Genomic DNA, 19,159 nt, shown 5'->3' with positions numbered 1-19,159 from the left:
GGACCGATAACGGGCCCCGGGGAGCTGCCCCCCACGATCAACCTCGCCAGGAGCAAGAAGCGTTTCTGTGACCTGAAACCCAGCACGGCTGCCCCCGGCAGAAAAGGACATTTTCTTTTTTAAAGGCAGGATCTTGCAGACGCGGTAACAAAGTAGAGCGAGGGCCCCCACCCCGCCCCCACAAACCACACCGAGCCTGTCTCTGCTACAGCCAAACACCTTTAATGTTTCCACACGGACACCGGCGTAACTATAAAGCACCGGGGCTCCCTGGGGGCGCGTGGCAAGAGTCCACATGACACAGAGGCTTCGCACCCCTGGCCCCTCTCCTTTAACTCTTACCCCTCCACGCGGCGCCTGCCAAGGCTGGGGGGTTCCTTTCACCGAGCGTCCTGCCTTCGCGGCGCGGTGCTGGAGGGCTGCGGGGAGGCAGCGAGGCTGGAGGGGAGCAGCTCCCTGGAGGCGGCCGAGGCCTGGCTCCCCGCGTGGCATTGCTGGAGCTCCTCTTTCCCCGGCAGGTCGCCGGAGGACACCACACAGTCTTGGTCAGGGTCATTGCTGTTTCCTCCTCCGCCCCCCGCTCCCCGCTTTTTATCCTCTTCCTTCTTCCACTTCATCCTCCGGTTCTGGAACCAGATCTTTATGTGTCTCTCTGTCAAGTTCAGCATGACAGCCAGCTCCACGCGGCGGGGCCTGGAGATGTACTTGTTAAAGAGGAACTCCTTCTCTAACTCCAGGAGCTGCGCTCTCGTGTAGGCGGTTCTCGTCCTCTTGTTCTCCTCTTGCTCTACCACGTACGAGCCACCTAAGAGAAGGGAGAGTTAAAATCTACCCACCAGGGACTGGGACCCGGAGCGACGCTGGAAAGGCGACAGAACCTTCTTGTGCAGAACACAACCTGGAGGGGGCAGGTTTCCCCCCAAGGCTTCCCCATTTACTCACCGAGGAGCGGTTTAATGGATCGGGGACACTCTTTCGAGATCCGGACCACACTGAAACCACGGGCGTGTATGGGTATTTGGTTTTTAATAAAACAGACGACGCCCAAACCCCAGCACAAATCGTTGTCTGCATCCCAAAAGGTTTACAAATCCGGACCAAGAAATTGACAGCGGGGTATGGATTCCGCCTTCTAAAGAGTGAAACTAACAAAAAAGGGCCAAGGTGGATTTTTAAGAGCGTTTCTTTAGAAACGCCAGCACAGAGCGAAGGCACTAGTCCGAAGCTGCTCCGCTTGTTACCTGTAAATTCGTTTTAGTAACAAAACGCGCGCTGTGTGGTATGGATCCCTAGTAAAATCCCCTGGCCATACTGTACCATCAGTGTTTGAGAGCAAGTCCCCAGCTGAAATCAAGGTCTCAAAACTGACGAAATGATATGGCCCCTTGGAGGAAAAAATAACAGCCGGTGCATTTGTGACAATGGCTGATGGTTCCTGGCACAGGGCGATTTGTAAATTTCATGCTTTACAAAATGCCTTTGAGTGACAAAACCGCCCCTTTTTTTGTAAATTAACCCCCCCAAGCACCTCAAGCCGCCTCTCGCCCAGTGCTCAGGCTTTCGGAGACTCTGCCACGTCGCCATCACTGAGATTATACGAAAGCGAGGGTCCTTTTGCACTGCCATCAGGAACCTCCGGTTTTTATAATTCGTGTGCAAAAGTTTAAAACGTTTTTTAACGGCTAGACCCGGTCTAATTTAGAGACCCCTCCTTCTTTCCTGGAGCATCCCAACCTCCACTGCAGTCAATGCCCCCTGGCTATTTTCAGTTCATAGGAGTGCAAAAATTACTGTTGCTATAGCTCAAAACCTCAGTATCACTTTACAAAAGGAAAGGCGGATTCCTGGAAAGAGAAGTTTTCCTTAATCGGCCGGGAATTTGCAACGGATCCAGCCATCATCCCAGTCACTTTACAAAGGCAAATACAACTCCCGAAATGCTCGAACCGGGGGAAAAAAGTGTCTGTTGTGTTCACAGAGACTATGTTCCACAGGGATATTTTAAGAGTCTCATTTAAAAAAACCACAAACAAACACATAAGAACACTGGATCCTGCAGTCCTTACTCAGACAGACCTGGCCAGTGACTGAAGCAGAGCTCACAGCCGGATCGGGCCCTAAAGCCTATTGCAGCTAACGAATCGGAATGTAGCGTTCCTAGCATAATAACAGCTGGGAATAAATCTATGTGCCTGGTGTCACAATTCAGGTGCAAAACCCATCCGGACAGTCCTACAACTAGATTCCTAGTTCCCAGCCACCTCTCCCTTTCTCTGGGTGTTTGCTGGACGATGAATATTGTATGTGGGTGTTCTAAGGTTAAACACGCTTCAGACAGGTAGTACTGTTAATCAATCAATCAATCAATCAATTAATTATTGTGGTTTTAAGCAAATAGCTTTCACAACATACAAGATTTTTATAAATGAAAAGGGAAAAGCTACTGTCTAAATTATTATTATTAATTCTTGTTTTTATATACCTTCTGGAGGGGGCACTAATACCCGTTTAAATAACAAGAGCCATTCGATTTATCATGTCATTCATTGTTAAACGTTAAACGTTAAAATGTTAAACATTTTTAAAATTATTATTATTATGCCCGTTATTATAAAACCAAAAAAGAATTGCCTGCAGAAAAAAAAAAATCTTGTCCGGCTCAGTGAAACTCAAAGGAGCAGGGACGTTTAGAGAGAGTGTGAGCTTAATCCGTCCGTTTGCCTAGGTATTACAATACCAATGTAAAGAAAACAAGACAATTTTTTGGACACTGCTGCAAATACCGAAGCGTAAGCGCGTGTCCCCTACGGATCAGTTGAAGTCAGTGCCATAGCTCTGAGAGCAGGGCCCCGTGGGTTTTAAGAACTGTGTTTTTTCATAGGCAAAGCTCCCAACGGGAATTCAAGAGGAAGTTTGTATGAGAAGTATGAGCCCAAGGCCCAGTTGTGCTTTTGGCGGACTTTGTAAATTCTAATTAAAAACCTGCTTCACCTAACGAGGGTCCTTCCCCACTGACATCAGGAACCCCGGGGTTTATAATTCCTGGGCAAAAATTTAAACCTTTTTTTAACCACTAGACTCGGTCTAATTTCGAGACTCCCTCCTTTCCTTGAGCACCCCAAACTCCACTGCAGTCAATGGCTCCTGGCTATTTTCAGTTCATGCAAGTGCAAAAAATATTGTTGTTATAATAACTCCAAACTTCATATTCACTTTTGACTTTACAAAAAGAAAGGCAGATTCCTGGAAGGAGAAGTTTTCCTTAATGAGCCGGGAATTTGCAAGGGATTTGTCCTAATGCCATTGACTTCAATGGGAAAAGGCTCAAGCCCCAGTTATTTACGGTTAGTTATATGTAAGATATCTTTGATCCCATATTTGCTTTTACCAGTATATGTTAACGTGTAACAAGGAGAGGCTACAGATTTCCCCCGAATCCTTGCATCGCTAAGAATCGGGCCAGTTTGTAGGCGATACCACTGCCAATAACCAGCTACGCCATTAATACAAATGAACTTAATTCCAGATATTTCTGAATGAAGCTGCTGTTTCTAAATATAAGCACCATTCATACAACTATACATATATAGTATATGTAATGTGCATACGCAGGTGAATATACGTAAATTTACATAGACTACATACTCTATGCAAATTACATAAATATGTGTACATATCGTGTGTATATGTATGTATGTGTGTATATATCTCTATATACACACACCTATATTTACATTGTGTGTATGTGTATATATATATTTCACACACATGTTCTGAACCAAGCTTTTATGTAAGAAGCTATTAAGATTACTCGAAAAAGTCAGTATGGGAGAGTCTGTTAATGATTTTTAGGTTTTAAGGATCTCTCCCTATATTGAACTATGAGAAAAGAGGGCGCATATCCGGTTTCTTTCTATTTATTAAACGCATGTGAAATGGCTATGATTTTACCCCTAGATCAAAAACTCTTCGAATATATTTGCCCTTTAAATGGGTTGAAAGGAAAGACGTACATTTCTTGCAGTGTTTTCTTTTCTTTTCAGATTGTCAGGGTAAGGAGCAAAGAACACATTTTGATTCTGGTTTTCAATTTAACGTAATTTCCAGAATATTTCACAATTATTTCAATATTTCACTACCTTTTCACCTGCCGGAACACAACCATTAATGCAATATTTGCTGTAGAGGTGTGACAAAGAGTGCACAGGCACAGGGCAAGATAACATTGTGCAGCGAGAGACAGAAATATTGTTCTACAACGGAACTTTCTGTCCAGATAGAGTTTCTTCCCCTTGCTGGCAGGCACCTAATTCAGTTTGTGTATTGTGTCCCCTACCCAGGTTTAAATGGTTTCCACAGTAGGATATAAGCAAGGCTAAAACAATCGCTTGCAGGCAAATATTGAACCGCCAGGCAGGTGGGTTTGTGGGGTTATTTAAAAAAATATTTAGGGTTTAATATTACTTTCAAAATGTCTTTTATTTTACACTGTATATGGTGAGGGCATTTCAAACAGCACCTTGGCTGTGAGAACTGCGGGACATTCTGGGCCATCTGGTTTTTACGCTGTGAAATCAACGAGGGAATCTCAAAGCGATGGCACAACATGGCCTTTCCGTAGAATCTGACTGTGCGAGTAGCCCTGGGCATTTCCACTGGAAGTTGTCCATTTCCCATCCGGCGCTCCCTCTGCCCTGAGACTACTGATACAAGTGGCAAAACCTGCATTTTCCGGATCAGATACTGAAGTTAATGGCACAGCTCTCAGGGTGAACTCCTGGCCACCCTCACTGTCTACAAATGGACCAAGATGGGGGCCCTTGTGTTTCCCTTACCCCTTCTGTTAGGCATGGACCTCCGCCATGCATTCTTTGCACACCCCGCTGCTGCAAAGGGAGTTTGCAAGGGGCCATGGGCCAGTGTCCCAACAGATTTCATATTTCCCAGTGAGCGGATGGCATTTACTACTAACAAACTGGCAGTGAGGTCAGTATAAATCCCTGGACAATAAGCACCTGGTCAGCAGCACACTAAAAGAAAAGGAGGACTTGTGGCACCTTAGAGACTAACAAATTTATTTGAGCATAAGCTTTCGTGAGCTACAGCTCACTTCATCGGCACACTGTGTGTTTAGCATAGATAAGTATCAATTTCAGCCAGATACTTAGTGCTAATTAGTTAAACTAATTAATTAATATTTGTTCAGTGCTTTGCAACAGTGAAGAACTATATAAGGACTGCAGTACTTGTGGCACCTTAGAGACTAACAAATTTATTAGAGCATAAGCTTTCGTGAGCTACAGCTCCACGCATCCGATGAAGTGAGCTGTAGATCACGAAAGCTTATGCTCTAATAAATTTGTTAGTCTCTAAGGTGCCACAAGTACTCCTTTTCTTTTTGCGAATACAGACTAACACGGCTGCTACTCTGAAACCTGTCATTATTAAGGACTAAGTATCATTGCAGTCGCTTTGCCATCACCCCAGAAAACTGAAAGCGGTTGAGCTTTATTCCTGAGCTTTTCTTTCTTATTGCTTTGAAATGCGATGGCTTCATAACTGGGCACATATTTCTGGCGTACATATTTATAATTACACAAGAGTTGCCAGAGTATACTATATATATATACAGGTTTGAATAGAAATGGACTCACAGATCTCAGCACGTTGAAATACAACCCCATTTGAAACTGTCGCTGTCGCTAATGCCGAACTGACCCCAACGCTTCCTAAAAGAGGATTTTATGGAAGTGGAAGAGAAGAAACATGTACAGGAGAAATCTGGCGAGCCTGGCTTACTTCCTAGTGAAATAGCTAAGAAATGATGGGGAATTTCTCTAAGCCTCTCTCTGAAAGTAATCATAGGGGGCTATCCCAAATGTAGGCTTCCTTTAGTAACCCGAAGGGGAATTATTAGTGATGAGAAGGTTTCCTTGATATTGTACAAGACAGAAGGAGAGGAAGCAACACAGCAGCAGAAGAAGGCGACACTCTTACCGGTCCATTGTCCCTTCCAGGCGTGAGATTTGGTGGATTTCATCCATGGGAAAGGCAACTGAACTCTAGGCTCCTCTAAAACCCCAGTGTCAGGCCCATCTGCAAAAGGAATAGCTTCCTGGTGGGGATGAGGAAGCTGAGGGTGATGAGGGTGGTGATGGTGATGAAGATGGGAGACCCCTGGATCCTCTGTAATGGGTACCTCGTAGGTGAAATGTCTGGCGGGCTGCCTTGTTCCAGCGCCCCTAAAGCACTAGAATAGGGCGCCTGCTGCTGCCTGCCCATGTACAGGCAGGCTGGGGGGTTCTGGTTATAATCCTGTGCCTGGGATCTCTGAAACGCACACGAATCCTTGTAGAGCTGGGTCGATGCATAATACTGTTCTTCAGTGTTCATGGCTAGAAGGGGACCTTAGCTAGTGAAACATCAGGCGCTCCCGCTCCGGGCAGGTTGTACGTCTGCTTTGACAGGTCCGCTTCACCTGCGGCAGCGGCTGACGAAACAGAGACGGGGCCGACCGAGGGGTGCCTCCCCATAGGCTGCACGTCTCCCCACGTGAGCCTGCCTCGGCTCCCCATTGGGCGGGGCGTTTCCCATAAGAAGAAGCCCTGGGTGGCCGGGGTGGGTGCGTTTCTTTCGCTTCCCTCGGAGGGCTGGAAGCGCCGGTTCTACGAGAAACAGCTGGAGCTGGAGTGGGAGTGGGAGCGGGAGCGGGAGCGGGAGCGGGAGCGGGTTAACATACCTGTTTGGGGAGCGGCGAGGCTTTTTAGGGTCTGTTACTCGCATTGCGCGCTGAATTGCTGCGGTTTCTGTACCTACAGTGTGTACAGAAAGACGGGCAGAGGGGGCGGGGAGAGTCCGGGTGTGTATTATGGGTTTCAAGATAGCGCAGGTGGCTGGGCTTTCACTAAAGTTTGTCTAGGCTCAATCAACAAAAGTGCCCCGGATGGTTGAATTTTAAACCTCTAATTTGGGAAACCCCTATCTCCGTGTGTGAGTTAGATTAGGAAGGCCACTCGCTGCTTATCACATTCTCACTTACTTCGACGTGGGACTCAAGAATTCAAGTGATAACGAAAACGAATCATTTCCCAAAGCACACTGACTAGCCTCTGGTTCATTGTCTTCTACAAAGCGGGGAAGCCGGACCTCTGCGTTGTCAGGTGACTGTATATCTCTGTGTTACTATTTCTGTCTACGCACACAGACACCTCTATCAGCAAAACCACAGGTATCACATAACACACAGAGATATAGATATTCTCGCACACAATTAGATATGCGCAATTGATTTACACAACACACACACACACACAATATCACAGCTCCCTTCTCCAATATTGAGGAAAAATATTGTCAGTAGGTAGGTAAACTTGCTTGAAAAGTTGGATAGACATTCTGTGCCCTTTCATGTTCACTCCTTATTGTCGTCTGTTGTGTGTTTGTTGTTAATATTTCAAACCTCTTTGCAAGGGGTGAATCCTAACGCCTTCTTTTTTGGATGAGGTGCTATTCAAATTGAACCAATATGTTTGTGTGTGTGTATATCTATATGGATTGGTAGACCTATGTGGGAGTGTGGGCACGCAGATGTGTGTAAAGAAAAGGAGGACTTGTGGCACCTTAGAGACTAACAAAATTTATTTGAACGTAAGCTTTCGTGAGCTATAGCTCACTTCATCGGATGCATTTTGTAGCTCACGAAAGCTTTGCTCAAATAAATTTTATTAGTCTCTAAGGTGCCACAAGTCCTCCTTTTCTTTTTGCGAATACAGACTAACACGGCTGCTACTCTGAAACCTGACAGATGTGGGTGTGTGTGTGTTTGTGTTTGTAGACACAGGAGTGTGTACATGTCTACGTTCCTTAGGGAAAAAGACCATCTGTGAAGCAATCTTCCGGCAGACAGTGAAAAGAGGCAAAGATTTGCCTTCTCTGCAATCTTTCCCTGTCGTGGAGTGAATAAAGACATTGCTGGGTGTTCGCAGTGGAAGCCCCCAATGCTATCAATATAGCGACCGATAGCGAAGGCATTGATTCCCGACAGGGTAGTTTGAGAGACTTCTCTGCAGCTTGGCTGAGACGTGTTGACCCTTGGAGATAATGTGCTTTAAGTTGGTGCTGGTTGACTTGGTGACGAGGCTATGAGGAGGCGGAGAGCTACCGAAGAGGACAAAGATCATTTCCCTACCTGCTCGTGTGTTCTCGCGCCCGCACACACACACACACACACACGCCAGACTTACTTTGCACCCTTCGTCTCGTGGTGCATTTCTGCAAAGCGGTCTCCATGCAAACGCTGCCTTGACTCCCCTCTTGTGGTTTGGTTCTCGCACCAATTGGGGGGGGGGCGTAAAGCTGACACTTCACCCCGTCCCTATCTCCGGGCGAAGGGGGCAGAGCCCTGAGCTGAGAGACGCATTCTGTGCCCCTGGATCTGCCCGTTGGACGGGGGGCTAACCACGGCCCAGGGACCCAGCAAAGAGCGTGCCTGGGTTGAGAGGGCTGTCCGCTGTTCTGTGCCTGGCAGACAACGGAAACCAACGCCACGGAGCCGAGAAGGGCTGAGCAGATTGCTCCAAGGCAGGGTTCCCGGGGATCATAAAACCTCCGAGTCCATTACATTTAAAATGAGTTTCCGCTATGAATCCATTCGCGTCCCCCGCCCCGCTTAAAAAGCACACTGCGCGTTTGATTCAATATTGAGCCATTAAGCAATTGCCTTCCCAAGTCATTTAAAGCAGCTCTTATGGATAAATAAACAAAAAAGGCTGTAAACCAATTACAGTGCGGAGAGTGAAAAAAGGATTTTATTAGCAGGAATTACTGATAGACACGGCTGCTATTTTGGCTCCTCTCCTCTCCCCCCCCCCCCTCCCACCCTCTCCCCCAGCAAAAAAGCCCTGGCGCTATTTTAGAGCGGAAGGCAAGAAGCAAGCTCCATGTTTTTAACCTGTCACAGCGAGTGGCCTTATGATTATTTTCGAAAGAAACGTTTCCTCCGGTGTGTCTCTTCCCGGGCGGGTTTAGGTAGAGGTGGGAATGTCTGGTGTGAAAACCCCAAGTCTCCGAATCACTTCACTTCGCACTTTTAGGGCCGGGGCCTGCGAACACTTCCCCCGGGGGTAAAACTGTAGTAAAGGGGAGTCTCTCTATTACAGGTCGTGGACCAGCTGCGGGAGCAGAGCCTTGGTGGCTTTGGCATCTTTGGACCTGGAGTCCCCAGAATTCAGCTGAAGACACAAATTTAAGCAGAACAACACCCTTGGCCGAGCTCATGCTCTGGTGGCCAGCTCTCTCCCAGCAGCAGGCCATGGTGTGCCACTGGCTTTTGAGCATCGCTCCCCAGTGACACCAATGGTGCATCTTCGCCTGAAGTAATTGCAGGCAAAGGTGGCTTCTCGCACGTAAACGAAAACTTCTCGGTGCATATTAGCACCAAATCCGCTACCTCCATTGTCGTTAATGGAGTTTTACCTTTGGTTTCAGCAGGATGAGGATGGTCCCTTTGAGAGGTAAAGCTGCCCTTCAAAGTCACTTCTAAACACACACGCACCTTCCCCTTCCCCAAATACCAGTCCTCTTTCTAGGCTTTTATCCGGGCGCCCATCACCGTGGTAGCTGCTCAGAATGACCATCTCTGTGCAGCGCTGACAAACAGCCCTGACTTTATGAAAAACCAATGATGGGCTACTCGTGGGCTATTCTCCTGCCTCCAAGTTAGAGCGTGCAGAGCAAGTGAGGCCACACGTACAGCCACAGTGGCGTACACTGAACGAGAAGGCTGACAAGTCAAGTCAGGGCAATAAAACCCACCGCAAATGGATTCATCACCAGGTAGTACCATTAACCACCGGTGTCCTAATGCGATACTCTCGCTGTAACGAGCATTTCTAAGCAGAACAAACAACCTCCCTTAAAAGTAAATGAATTTCATATAATTTACAGCTAATTCTTTTTAATTCTGCCTTCATGAGCAGGCGATAAGGGAATGTTGCGCTGGTTAACAACAACCCAGCAAACCAAAGTTCAGGAAAAGGTCCCGGTTTTATTTCCAGCTGCAGTATCCTGGCCCTGTGGAAGTCCATGGCAAAGCTCTCGCTGATTTCAAGCAGGATCACGTCGCTGATCCTAGCACGTTCGCAAGCGCGATCATCCTCCCTCTTTTTTTCTGGGTCCCAGAATGAAGAGGAGAAGGGAGATGAGCTAGGTTTAAAGGTTGACTGTAGATACCCTCCTGCCAGGGAAACAGCGACATTTTCTTACCTTCCCATGACCAGAGGATGGGAGGTTCTAATAAGACCCGTAGCTCTGGAATTAAGCACATTTGAGGAGGAGCAGAACCTCTGAGTCGCTTGGGCTCGGGACAAATCTCACAGAAACAGCTTTTCAGGTGAGGATCTGAATGCACGCTCCGGAGGCATATTGTACACTCATGCTGCATCCAGAACTCCCATTGAAATGGATGGGAGACCTAGAATGATGAGAAATAATGTAGAATGTTGACTAGCTTAGCAAAGATAAGGTTAAGGTGATTGATCATCTCCTACAAGTACCCAGTAGGGGAATGTATCTAATACTAGGGGACTCTTAATTTAGCAGCTAAAAACAGACCAAGATCCAGTGCCTGGAAGCTCCGGGGGGGGGAAATCAAACCGGAAATAAGTGGCACATTAGACCTGAATTAACCACTGGTACGGATTACTGAATGTGGTAACTTCTCCCTCACTTGGAGTCTTTACCTCAAGATTGGATGTCTTTCAAAAAATATGATCTAATGCAACTAGAAGTTATGGGCTTCACCTGAGACAGGGACCTCGCTGGCTACAAAATGTAGCTCCGAGCACTTCAGTAGAAGCCACACACAGTTTGGGGACAGGTCTGAGTGAAACACTCGCCAGGTTTGGCAGAAGAGTGGGTATGGAAACCAGCCATTTAAAAGTGAGGTGCTACCTTTGAGCCGGGTGCATGGCTCCCATAAACATCACATGAAGTGCCAGCCCAGGCTGAGAGCAACGCAGAGATCCAGGTTGTATACAACTGTGGCAAATAAAAGCACCACTCGGAGGAGTCATCACTTTCTGTGTGTCCTTACCCACATGACATCTGCTGTAAGGACCTCTTAGTAAGACACTGTTCTCTATTCCAGGACAAAAACCAACCAACCAAACCAAAAAAACTAAATTAAAATTCAATCAGGGTTAAGGGTATATATACATCAGTGTCTTAAAGATAAAAATATTACATAATATATAATTATCTCAAATCAAGCTTTACAAACCCAGAATTTCAGAATTAGCGGTATACTTAAAAATAATGCAGTGACATTATGCAATAATCAGAAGATTATAATTAAGACACGTTTGTGGTGCCATATGGGATTCAACTGGAGTTACCCCCCCCCCTACAATTGATTTCCCCCCTTCATGGTGTCACTACAGGGCAGAGCTAAGGGTGGTTTTAACAATATATTTCCATAGCTTAACACGTTTGATCTTCTTTTTAAATTCAACCTTATGTAATGGGGTGCTTAGCACTTTGAAAATCGGGCCACATGCTTAGGTTTGGGACTTTAAAGGTAGAGAAGTAAAGCAGGAGTACCATCTGTGAGTTTCAAATTGAATAAATACATAAATAAAACCAAAAGCATATTAGCACCAAATCCTATTGAAATTTACTGGCACTTTTGAAAACCCAATCCTAGATGCCTGAATTTGGATTTAGGACCTTAATAAGAGGTATGGGTTTTGCTAATCTTGTCCATGTCCCCCCAAGTAACTTTCTTATATCTATTAGTTCAAGCTATCAATAAACTAAGTCCTTGAAATGTAAACTGTTCTGAACACAATTGTTTTATTTCTAGAAAATGTAACAAAAGCAATCTTTGTCTTTCAATGCAAATTACATGTGATTTTGTAAATCAGTTCGTTCCCTTTTAAGTTACAAACTTATTATTATTATTTATTATTTCCTCTCACTTTTCTGACTACCATCATATAAGTGTAAAGTAGCAAGATTGGGGTTTTAATGATCCCTAGTTAAAGTGATGAGATTGGGTTGTTTTCTGTTCATTAATATTGTAGGTGAACACTCCTTAAATCTGGTGTTGTTACTGTTTACATTTTGGCAGAAAAAAACAAAAAACAAATAAGGCTGAAGCAGATTAAAATAATCCCCTTCTCCTCTCCCATCTATGTTCAAACCAATGCAGGGAATTGTGGTAGAGTCAAAGCCCAAGAAATGTGAGGAGGAAAGGATGGCTGGGAAATGGAGCTTTTCCAGGAATTGATTTTTAAAACCCCCACTGCTATATCTAGAAGAAATGTAACCTCTCACAAAGCTGGTTAATTATCAATAACCATGTGAAAACAAAGCTGTCTTACCCTCTTAGAGATGTGATAAAAAACTAGAGCATGACTCACTCCAGCTGCCTTAAAGTAATACTGGATCATCAACATTAGAGGAGGAGTTTTCTGGTCTCCATCAACCTTCTATATACACCACATGCTCTATTACTTTAATTTGATCTTTCAAGTAGATCTAGATATAGGCCCAGCTCCTGAGCTGGGTTTGATGCAGTTTCTGTGCACAAATTGGGTTTAAGATTAGTGGACAGTAGCCTGGGGATCATTGTCAGTTGGCACAGGGGCTGGGGCAGCAGCTGCAGAGCAGATAGCTTCCTCGTTTCTCCTGCACTGAGCATATCTCAAGACAGGAGAGAATTTGGCCCATATTGTTTCTACTTTCCTTGGTCTCTCCTTCTCCTTCCCTCCCCACCTCTCTATATGCTGTTATCATTATTTAATCCCTATTTGGTGGTAAGTATATTGAGACACACCAGGTAAATATGTATTGCACTGTAAGCAGATGAGTGATATTACAAAACAGTTTAGTGACTTTTCACTGAATTCTTAAACAATTTCACTTTGCTGGGGTCACAATTATTTTATGTTCTGTTCCCACAAATATCCTATCAAATAAAATGCCTTGCAAAAATGTTAATGAGAACTGCAGATTTGAAATAAATCTGTAAATTGGGGATAATACTTTCACCCATCCTCTGTAGGCTATAGGTCGAGTGTAAGCTCTTGGGGGGGACTGTCTCTTTAAATGTGTTTTTATACTGCTGGACACAATGGGCCATGCTCTTGGTCAAGGTCTTTAGGCATAACTGTAATACAGGTGTTCTGGTAGCATCCCCTATAGCTGAGGTTGCCTGACACTTCCCATTATAAGACCCTGTTTTCAGTTGCTTCTAACTTTTCTAAACTGAAATTTTCCATGCTGGGTGCCTGCCTGCTTTCTGAAAAGCTTCAGCTAAAAGTTTTGAGAACAAAGCTAATAAATATTTGTTTGGCCCATTTTTTTAAAATGCTCGCAACCATTTAATTGAGAAGCACTAGCTCATCCATGCTTGGAGTGGGAACTTGAAATTTGCCAGGGATTCACCCTGGTGTCAAGGAGATGCCTTTTGATGTTCTGTGAAAAATTGTCCAAATTTGGGCCAAGTTATTGAGCCTCTGAAAAAGTGCAGTTTGCACATCCTCCATAGAGCCTTGTTAAGAGTTCAGCTGCTAAATTCCTCCAGTGTGCTTCCACACTGAGCATGCTCCCACCTTGCATTGCAGGGATGAACTGGACTTTCCTGCAATGTATCTGTGGGCCACTGTGCTGACAGCACTGGAAATGAGAGAAGGGAGACTGTCTGTCCTGTGCTCTAATGCGTGTTCTGCTGGGACTCAGGCATGTGGGCGAAGTTGCCAGATCTGGGGGATGATGGAGGGAGTAGAGAGGACAATGAGTTTGTGAGGATGGGGGGAAAACTGAGATGGGTTGTTGGCTGACTGTTTTGGATTGAGACTGGGATTAGCTGGACAGGAGACTGGGCTAGGAGCCAGGCGTGGGGAATCAATTGGGACAAGGAGTCTGTGCAGGGAGAAGGGGATTGGAAGCTGGAAGGGTTTGTAGGAGCCAAGGTGGTGATGGTGATGAGTCAGAGTGGGACTGGAAGTTGCTGGGGCAGGGAGGGATGGAGACAGGGGGCTGACAGGTGGGTGGGACTCAGATTGGCTGGGCAAGGAGACTGGGGCTGGGATGAGGAGTTGGGTGGGGGAGAGAGCAACTGGGACAGGCAGAAGGAGATGATGGCAAGAAATTCAGGGAACATGGAAGGTGAGTCTGAGACTAGTACAGATCACTCCGCTTTAGAGCTCAGTGTGTAACCAAAGATTCCTGAGTCTCACCATTCCACTACTGTCAGCAAATGTCTGTGAAAGCCATAGCCAAAGTGCGTGTTTCATCCTTTGCTAGTGACTGCTCCACAGAGAGGATGAGAACTTGCTACCACTGTCAGTTAGTCCACTAGCTGAAATGGCAGCGGACAGGGCAGTGGATCTAAAATTCCCTTCTCAGGAACCATATGGGAGTACATATGAATCCATATGGTTGAAGTTCTGGTTTTATTCCAGTTTGATTTTCAAAATCTAGGAAATTACACACACACAAATACATTAAAAGAACATGATTAAAGTTGTAAAATCAAGCTTGCAAAAGTTAGGAAATATCAGAATTAAGTTTGCTGTGCAGCCATAACATTATGGTACAGCCTAATTAATTACATAATAATGAACTATTTTTTCCTCAGGACCACTGCCTCATTTAGTGCACAGTATGGACAGATACTATCTTGATGAGCATCAAAGAAAAGCCCATGAGGAAATGAATAATACTGCTTTCAAACCAGGGTTTGAATGTGTTTCAATCTAATATTTTCCAGTGCTGGGTTTCATTTGTCTGTATTTATTTACGTATTACATTAATAATCCAGCAATGCCACCTGCAGTGATTCTAGAGCATGAGTACTAACCTCAGGGCAGACTGTTAAAACCAGGGAATAAACTGCAAATTGGCTGTGAGTTCTATACTATGATTTCACCAGTCAATTATCAAGAGTAACCTCCTCAGGCACTATCACCACCTAAATATGGAGTCACAGACAGGCCCCTTGGGTACTCTGACCACCCAAGTGAGCATAACTTTGCGACAGATGATCCCTGACACATGGAATCACAGCAATATTCAGGTTACTCCCAGTCCCAAAGGACCAGTCACTTGCCCCAGGTCAGTTGCACCTTAGGGCATGTCTGCACTTACCTCCAGAGAGATCAATCCAGGGCGGGTTGATTTATCGTGTCTAGTGAGGACGCAATAAATCAACTGCCGAGCACTCTCCCGTTGACTCCAGTACTCCACCGGCACAAGAAGTGCAGGTGGAATCGACAGGGAGCGTCAGCAGTCAACCTACCGTAGTGAAGACACAGCGGTAAGTAGATCTAAGTATGTCGACTTCAGCTACGTGATTCACATAGCTGAAGTTGCATAACTTAGATGAATTCCCCACCCCCACAGTGTAGACCAGACCTTAGATTCCACACCAAAGACAACACTTGTAACCAATCCTATAATAAACTATATGAAAATGTATTAAATAGGAAAAGGAAATTAGAGAGTTATTTATGAGGTTAAAGCAAGCAAATATAGACACACAAATTAGTTACAGCTTAGGTTTCAAATGGTAGTATAGGTTTCTATAATCATCAAGCTCTAGTTCTTTAGGACTAAGCCAGGCTAAGCAGCTGGGGATCTCTCGCTTATGCTGAGAAATACCTTCTCCCTCTTTCCCCCCCCCCCCCCCCGAGTTCAAGCAGTGTAGAAATAATCAGTTCCTTCTTGTTAGGGGTTTTATTCTTGTCCTGTAGTGTGTTCTGAGCTGCAAGCTCAGCTGATGGCAGGAATACACTTATATGACTCATCTTCACAGGGAGAAATGCAAAACAACAAAAGTATTTTGTCTTCTTATTGATGGTATACAGAGAAATTCCAGTTGCAGCATCCCACAATAGTCTGTCTTGGTATCAATGGACCTTTCCTTTTGGGATGGGGGTAATGCCTTCTGTCGAAGATCAACCCTTTGCCCTTATTAAGGTCTCTCTCCTGTCTTGGTGATTTACAAAGGCTCCCAATACAACTGCTTAAATATGGTTTACAGATGTTATAAGTGAGATGAGTGCATGCAGCAACTCACAAGCATGCAATAAAGTTTAAACTCCAAACACATTCTTATAACTCTAATAGCTAATGCACAGGTGAGCCAGACTGGTTCCAGGTATGTATCTGTCAGTGTTCAACTGAGACATGGGACCTTGGCATGAGCTGGCATCTGGTCTGCTTGTATCATAAATACATCTTAAAGAGGTGACCATCCCAAGTTTTAGGTGCCATTGCCATGATTTAAAAATACAATCCCATAACAAACCAAACAAAACCAACATCTTCTCCTCATCCTTATGAAACTAGAATGCCTTTTGCATACACACGCATTAGAGGTAGTTTATTAGCATGCCTAGCTGGTAGCGCTGCCTTAAACACACACACCATTTTTACAGGGTCTTACATGATCGTTTGAACATACATTGCATGTCTAAGCCTTGAGAATGATCTTTTGTACCTAAATGCCATTTAATGTATTGAATGACAAGGACAAACTAATTGATTGAATAGCCTGTTCAGAGTGTCTAGAAGGCTGAGAAATGCTGTTTCCTCAAAATTTTCAGTGAAACTCCACCCAGTAATCATTAACTAGGTCCAAGCTGTGGGAAATAAGTGGAGGTTTTGAACAAGGCAGTCAAAGAACAGTCAGTGCAATTCCGCAGACTGATTAGCTCTGTTTAGTCAAGAAGAGTCAGATGGGAAGAGTCTTTTCTGACCTATTACAAATGTATTACAATTTTGGGCCCACACTCCCTAGTCTTAGAATCATACCTCTTGACTGCAAGAGGGTAGAATGGATAAGTGTTGTTTGGTGAAGGCTGCACACAAGATCTAATAATTGCTTGCAATGGATTATGCTTTGAGTAATAAGACAGGTAGCCAGGAAAATATGGAAAAACAATGGAAAAAAAAATTCCTGTCTAGTCAGTTTCAATTCCTCTGAATTTATAAAACTCATTGTCCTTATGTGTAGATGCCTGACAACAGAAATACCCACTGGAACAGAAATAACATAATAGAGCTAAGTAATAGATAAACATTTGGGTGGCAGTGGCTACCTAGATAAGGGAATCTGCTATGCTTTACACTGCTTTGAAATGGGAGTAGGTCAAAGCACACTAAGGAGCTTTCAGTGCATGGCTGCAGGGTCCACATGGACACACAGTGTACAGCAGGCCAGTATTGGGTAGAGTAACAGCGCAGCTTGTCCAAGCTAAGTGCTTGTGCGGACAAGCCCCTAGTTCATACTGCCTTTACCTCAGTGAAAAATCAGGAAATCTCCAACTCAATAACTGAATAATATAAATATTAGCAGCTGAAATCAACCTCTTTAATGAAGTGAACCTCAGATGAAATCCTCCTCTTTAGTGCTTAATTCATCTGTGCCCTGTCAATTCATGTGATCAGCTAATTTATTGAGGAGCCCGGCACAAGTGTAAGACTGGGTAAGAAAGCAATTAGCGGTTTATTTCCTCTGCGCATTGGCACAGACACCTGTGTACAAGGAAGTTCTGGCAGTGGCACCACGCTAAAAAGCTTTCACATAAAATTATATAGCTGGACAAACAACATAAAGAGCTAGATTGCCTAATAAACAAATAAAATCTCAGCAATTTGTATGAAATCACCCCACTTAGACTCCTGAAGCTTGAAACTGCTGTGTGTTTTCCCCCATTAAATTGTTAGGATGCTCTGTGCATAAATTGTTATAAATTCAGGCATGCTTTTATTGTTTTAACAGCCTAGGTGGACCTAACTCTTTACTTTGGATGATGCATTCGATTTGTTTGAACCTGGAACTTGCCTCTAGGGTTGTGTTTAATGTTACAGCCACACAACCTTGTGTTGTGATCTCAGAGGTTCTCACAAGCTAAGCGGGCCTGGGGTCGATCAGGAAGTTGATACAGAAGTGCCGTGGGTGATTCAGTAGGAGGCACTTCTTTCTTTAAGTCAGGAATAAGCCAATACCCAGCATGGTCTCCTGGCATGCTTTCCCAAGTCAGGTCATGACAATTCTTTGTCAAAAAAAACCGTGCACGTCACTTCTCATAAGAGATGAATCAGCTCTAGTTGTCTGGGCCAAATAATGATTTGAGTAATTTCTGTTCACCCGCTTAAATCCCCCCTGCAGGCTAAGCCAGGGCAGTATTGGAACAAATCCATGCCCAGCTTGGACTCCACAGGTGTCACTGTGACACATGCCATGGTTACGAAGAATTTCACAGTGACAGCAGCCAAAGGACTCTGAGGCTCCTGCTCACAATGCACAGGCCACTCCCACTTGTGCTAAAGGAGGATCCTTGCAGTGCTTGTGCAAACCCATTGTTTGCAGGCTCTGCCTTCTGTTACATTTGTGCAACCCCAGTCTTTCCAGTGGTGGTTTGCAAGCACAACCGAGGGTGGGATTTGGCCCTGCGACTGGAACTCAGGGTCAGATTCTCCCTTATCTGGGCTATTCCCACTGTAGCTGAGTTGTGGAATTTCCTGGGTATTGAGCTTACTACCCATGAAAGGAGCCAGAGTTTCACCACTTTAACCCTCAGATAGCCTATGACTGATGTGGAGCTCAAATATTCTGCTGGAAGACTAAAAAGAGAGCCTGTTAATAGAGAGCCTCTTTGTGTAGAGCTGGTGCTATGCCAGGCTTCATAGCGCACTGAATTTCTAGGGCTGCCACCAGCCTAGCTGGACCCCCATCTTCCGATATTAGCTGGGAGTGCACCATTGCAGCTCAGCACCTTCTCTCCACCAGCACAGTTTGGGGTGGGGTTGGGGGCTGACCCTTTAAGGACAGCAGCAGCCAGATGCTATCAGCTCGTAGAGACACCAGCATGGCTCTGGATTGGCTTCTCCCTACCCCAGCACAGTATTTGAATGACCTGCTCCTTTAAGATCATTCCTCCCACCCACAACCAGCAGCAGTGCCTGGGAACCACTTTACCAGCAGAGCTCCCATATGCTGGCCATCCCCCGGCCCCTCAAGTTTTCAGCAGGGGAGGCCTAGGAAGCCAAATGTAGCCTCAACGTAGAGCTTTTAGTTTAGACCTGCCCTTAGCTGCTGGGTGCTGCACAGGCAAGGAGAGTCTACTCCCACCTCTCCACTCGGCCTGTG

General features: G+C 45.1%; 1 protein-coding gene across 1 annotated transcript; it reads right to left on the bottom strand.

The window, feature by feature from the left end:
• Positions 1-252: 252 nt before the first annotated feature.
• On the bottom strand, positions 253-6,448 carry PDX1 (pancreatic and duodenal homeobox 1). The gene is given in 3 exon segments (XM_038372260.2): positions 253-805; positions 5,998-6,207; positions 6,210-6,448. Coding segments are annotated over 3 exon segments (819 nt in total). The 5' UTR covers positions 6,394-6,448; the 3' UTR covers positions 253-380.
• Between the last annotated feature and the right edge of the window lie 12,711 nt (positions 6,449-19,159).

This window comes from Dermochelys coriacea, chromosome 1 (assembly GCF_009764565.3).
Source record: "Dermochelys coriacea isolate rDerCor1 chromosome 1, rDerCor1.pri.v4, whole genome shotgun sequence".
NCBI lineage: Eukaryota > Metazoa > Chordata > Testudines > Dermochelyidae > Dermochelys > Dermochelys coriacea.
Note: the sequence above shows the minus strand (reverse complement) of the source record. Positions and strands in the feature narration are given on the sequence as shown.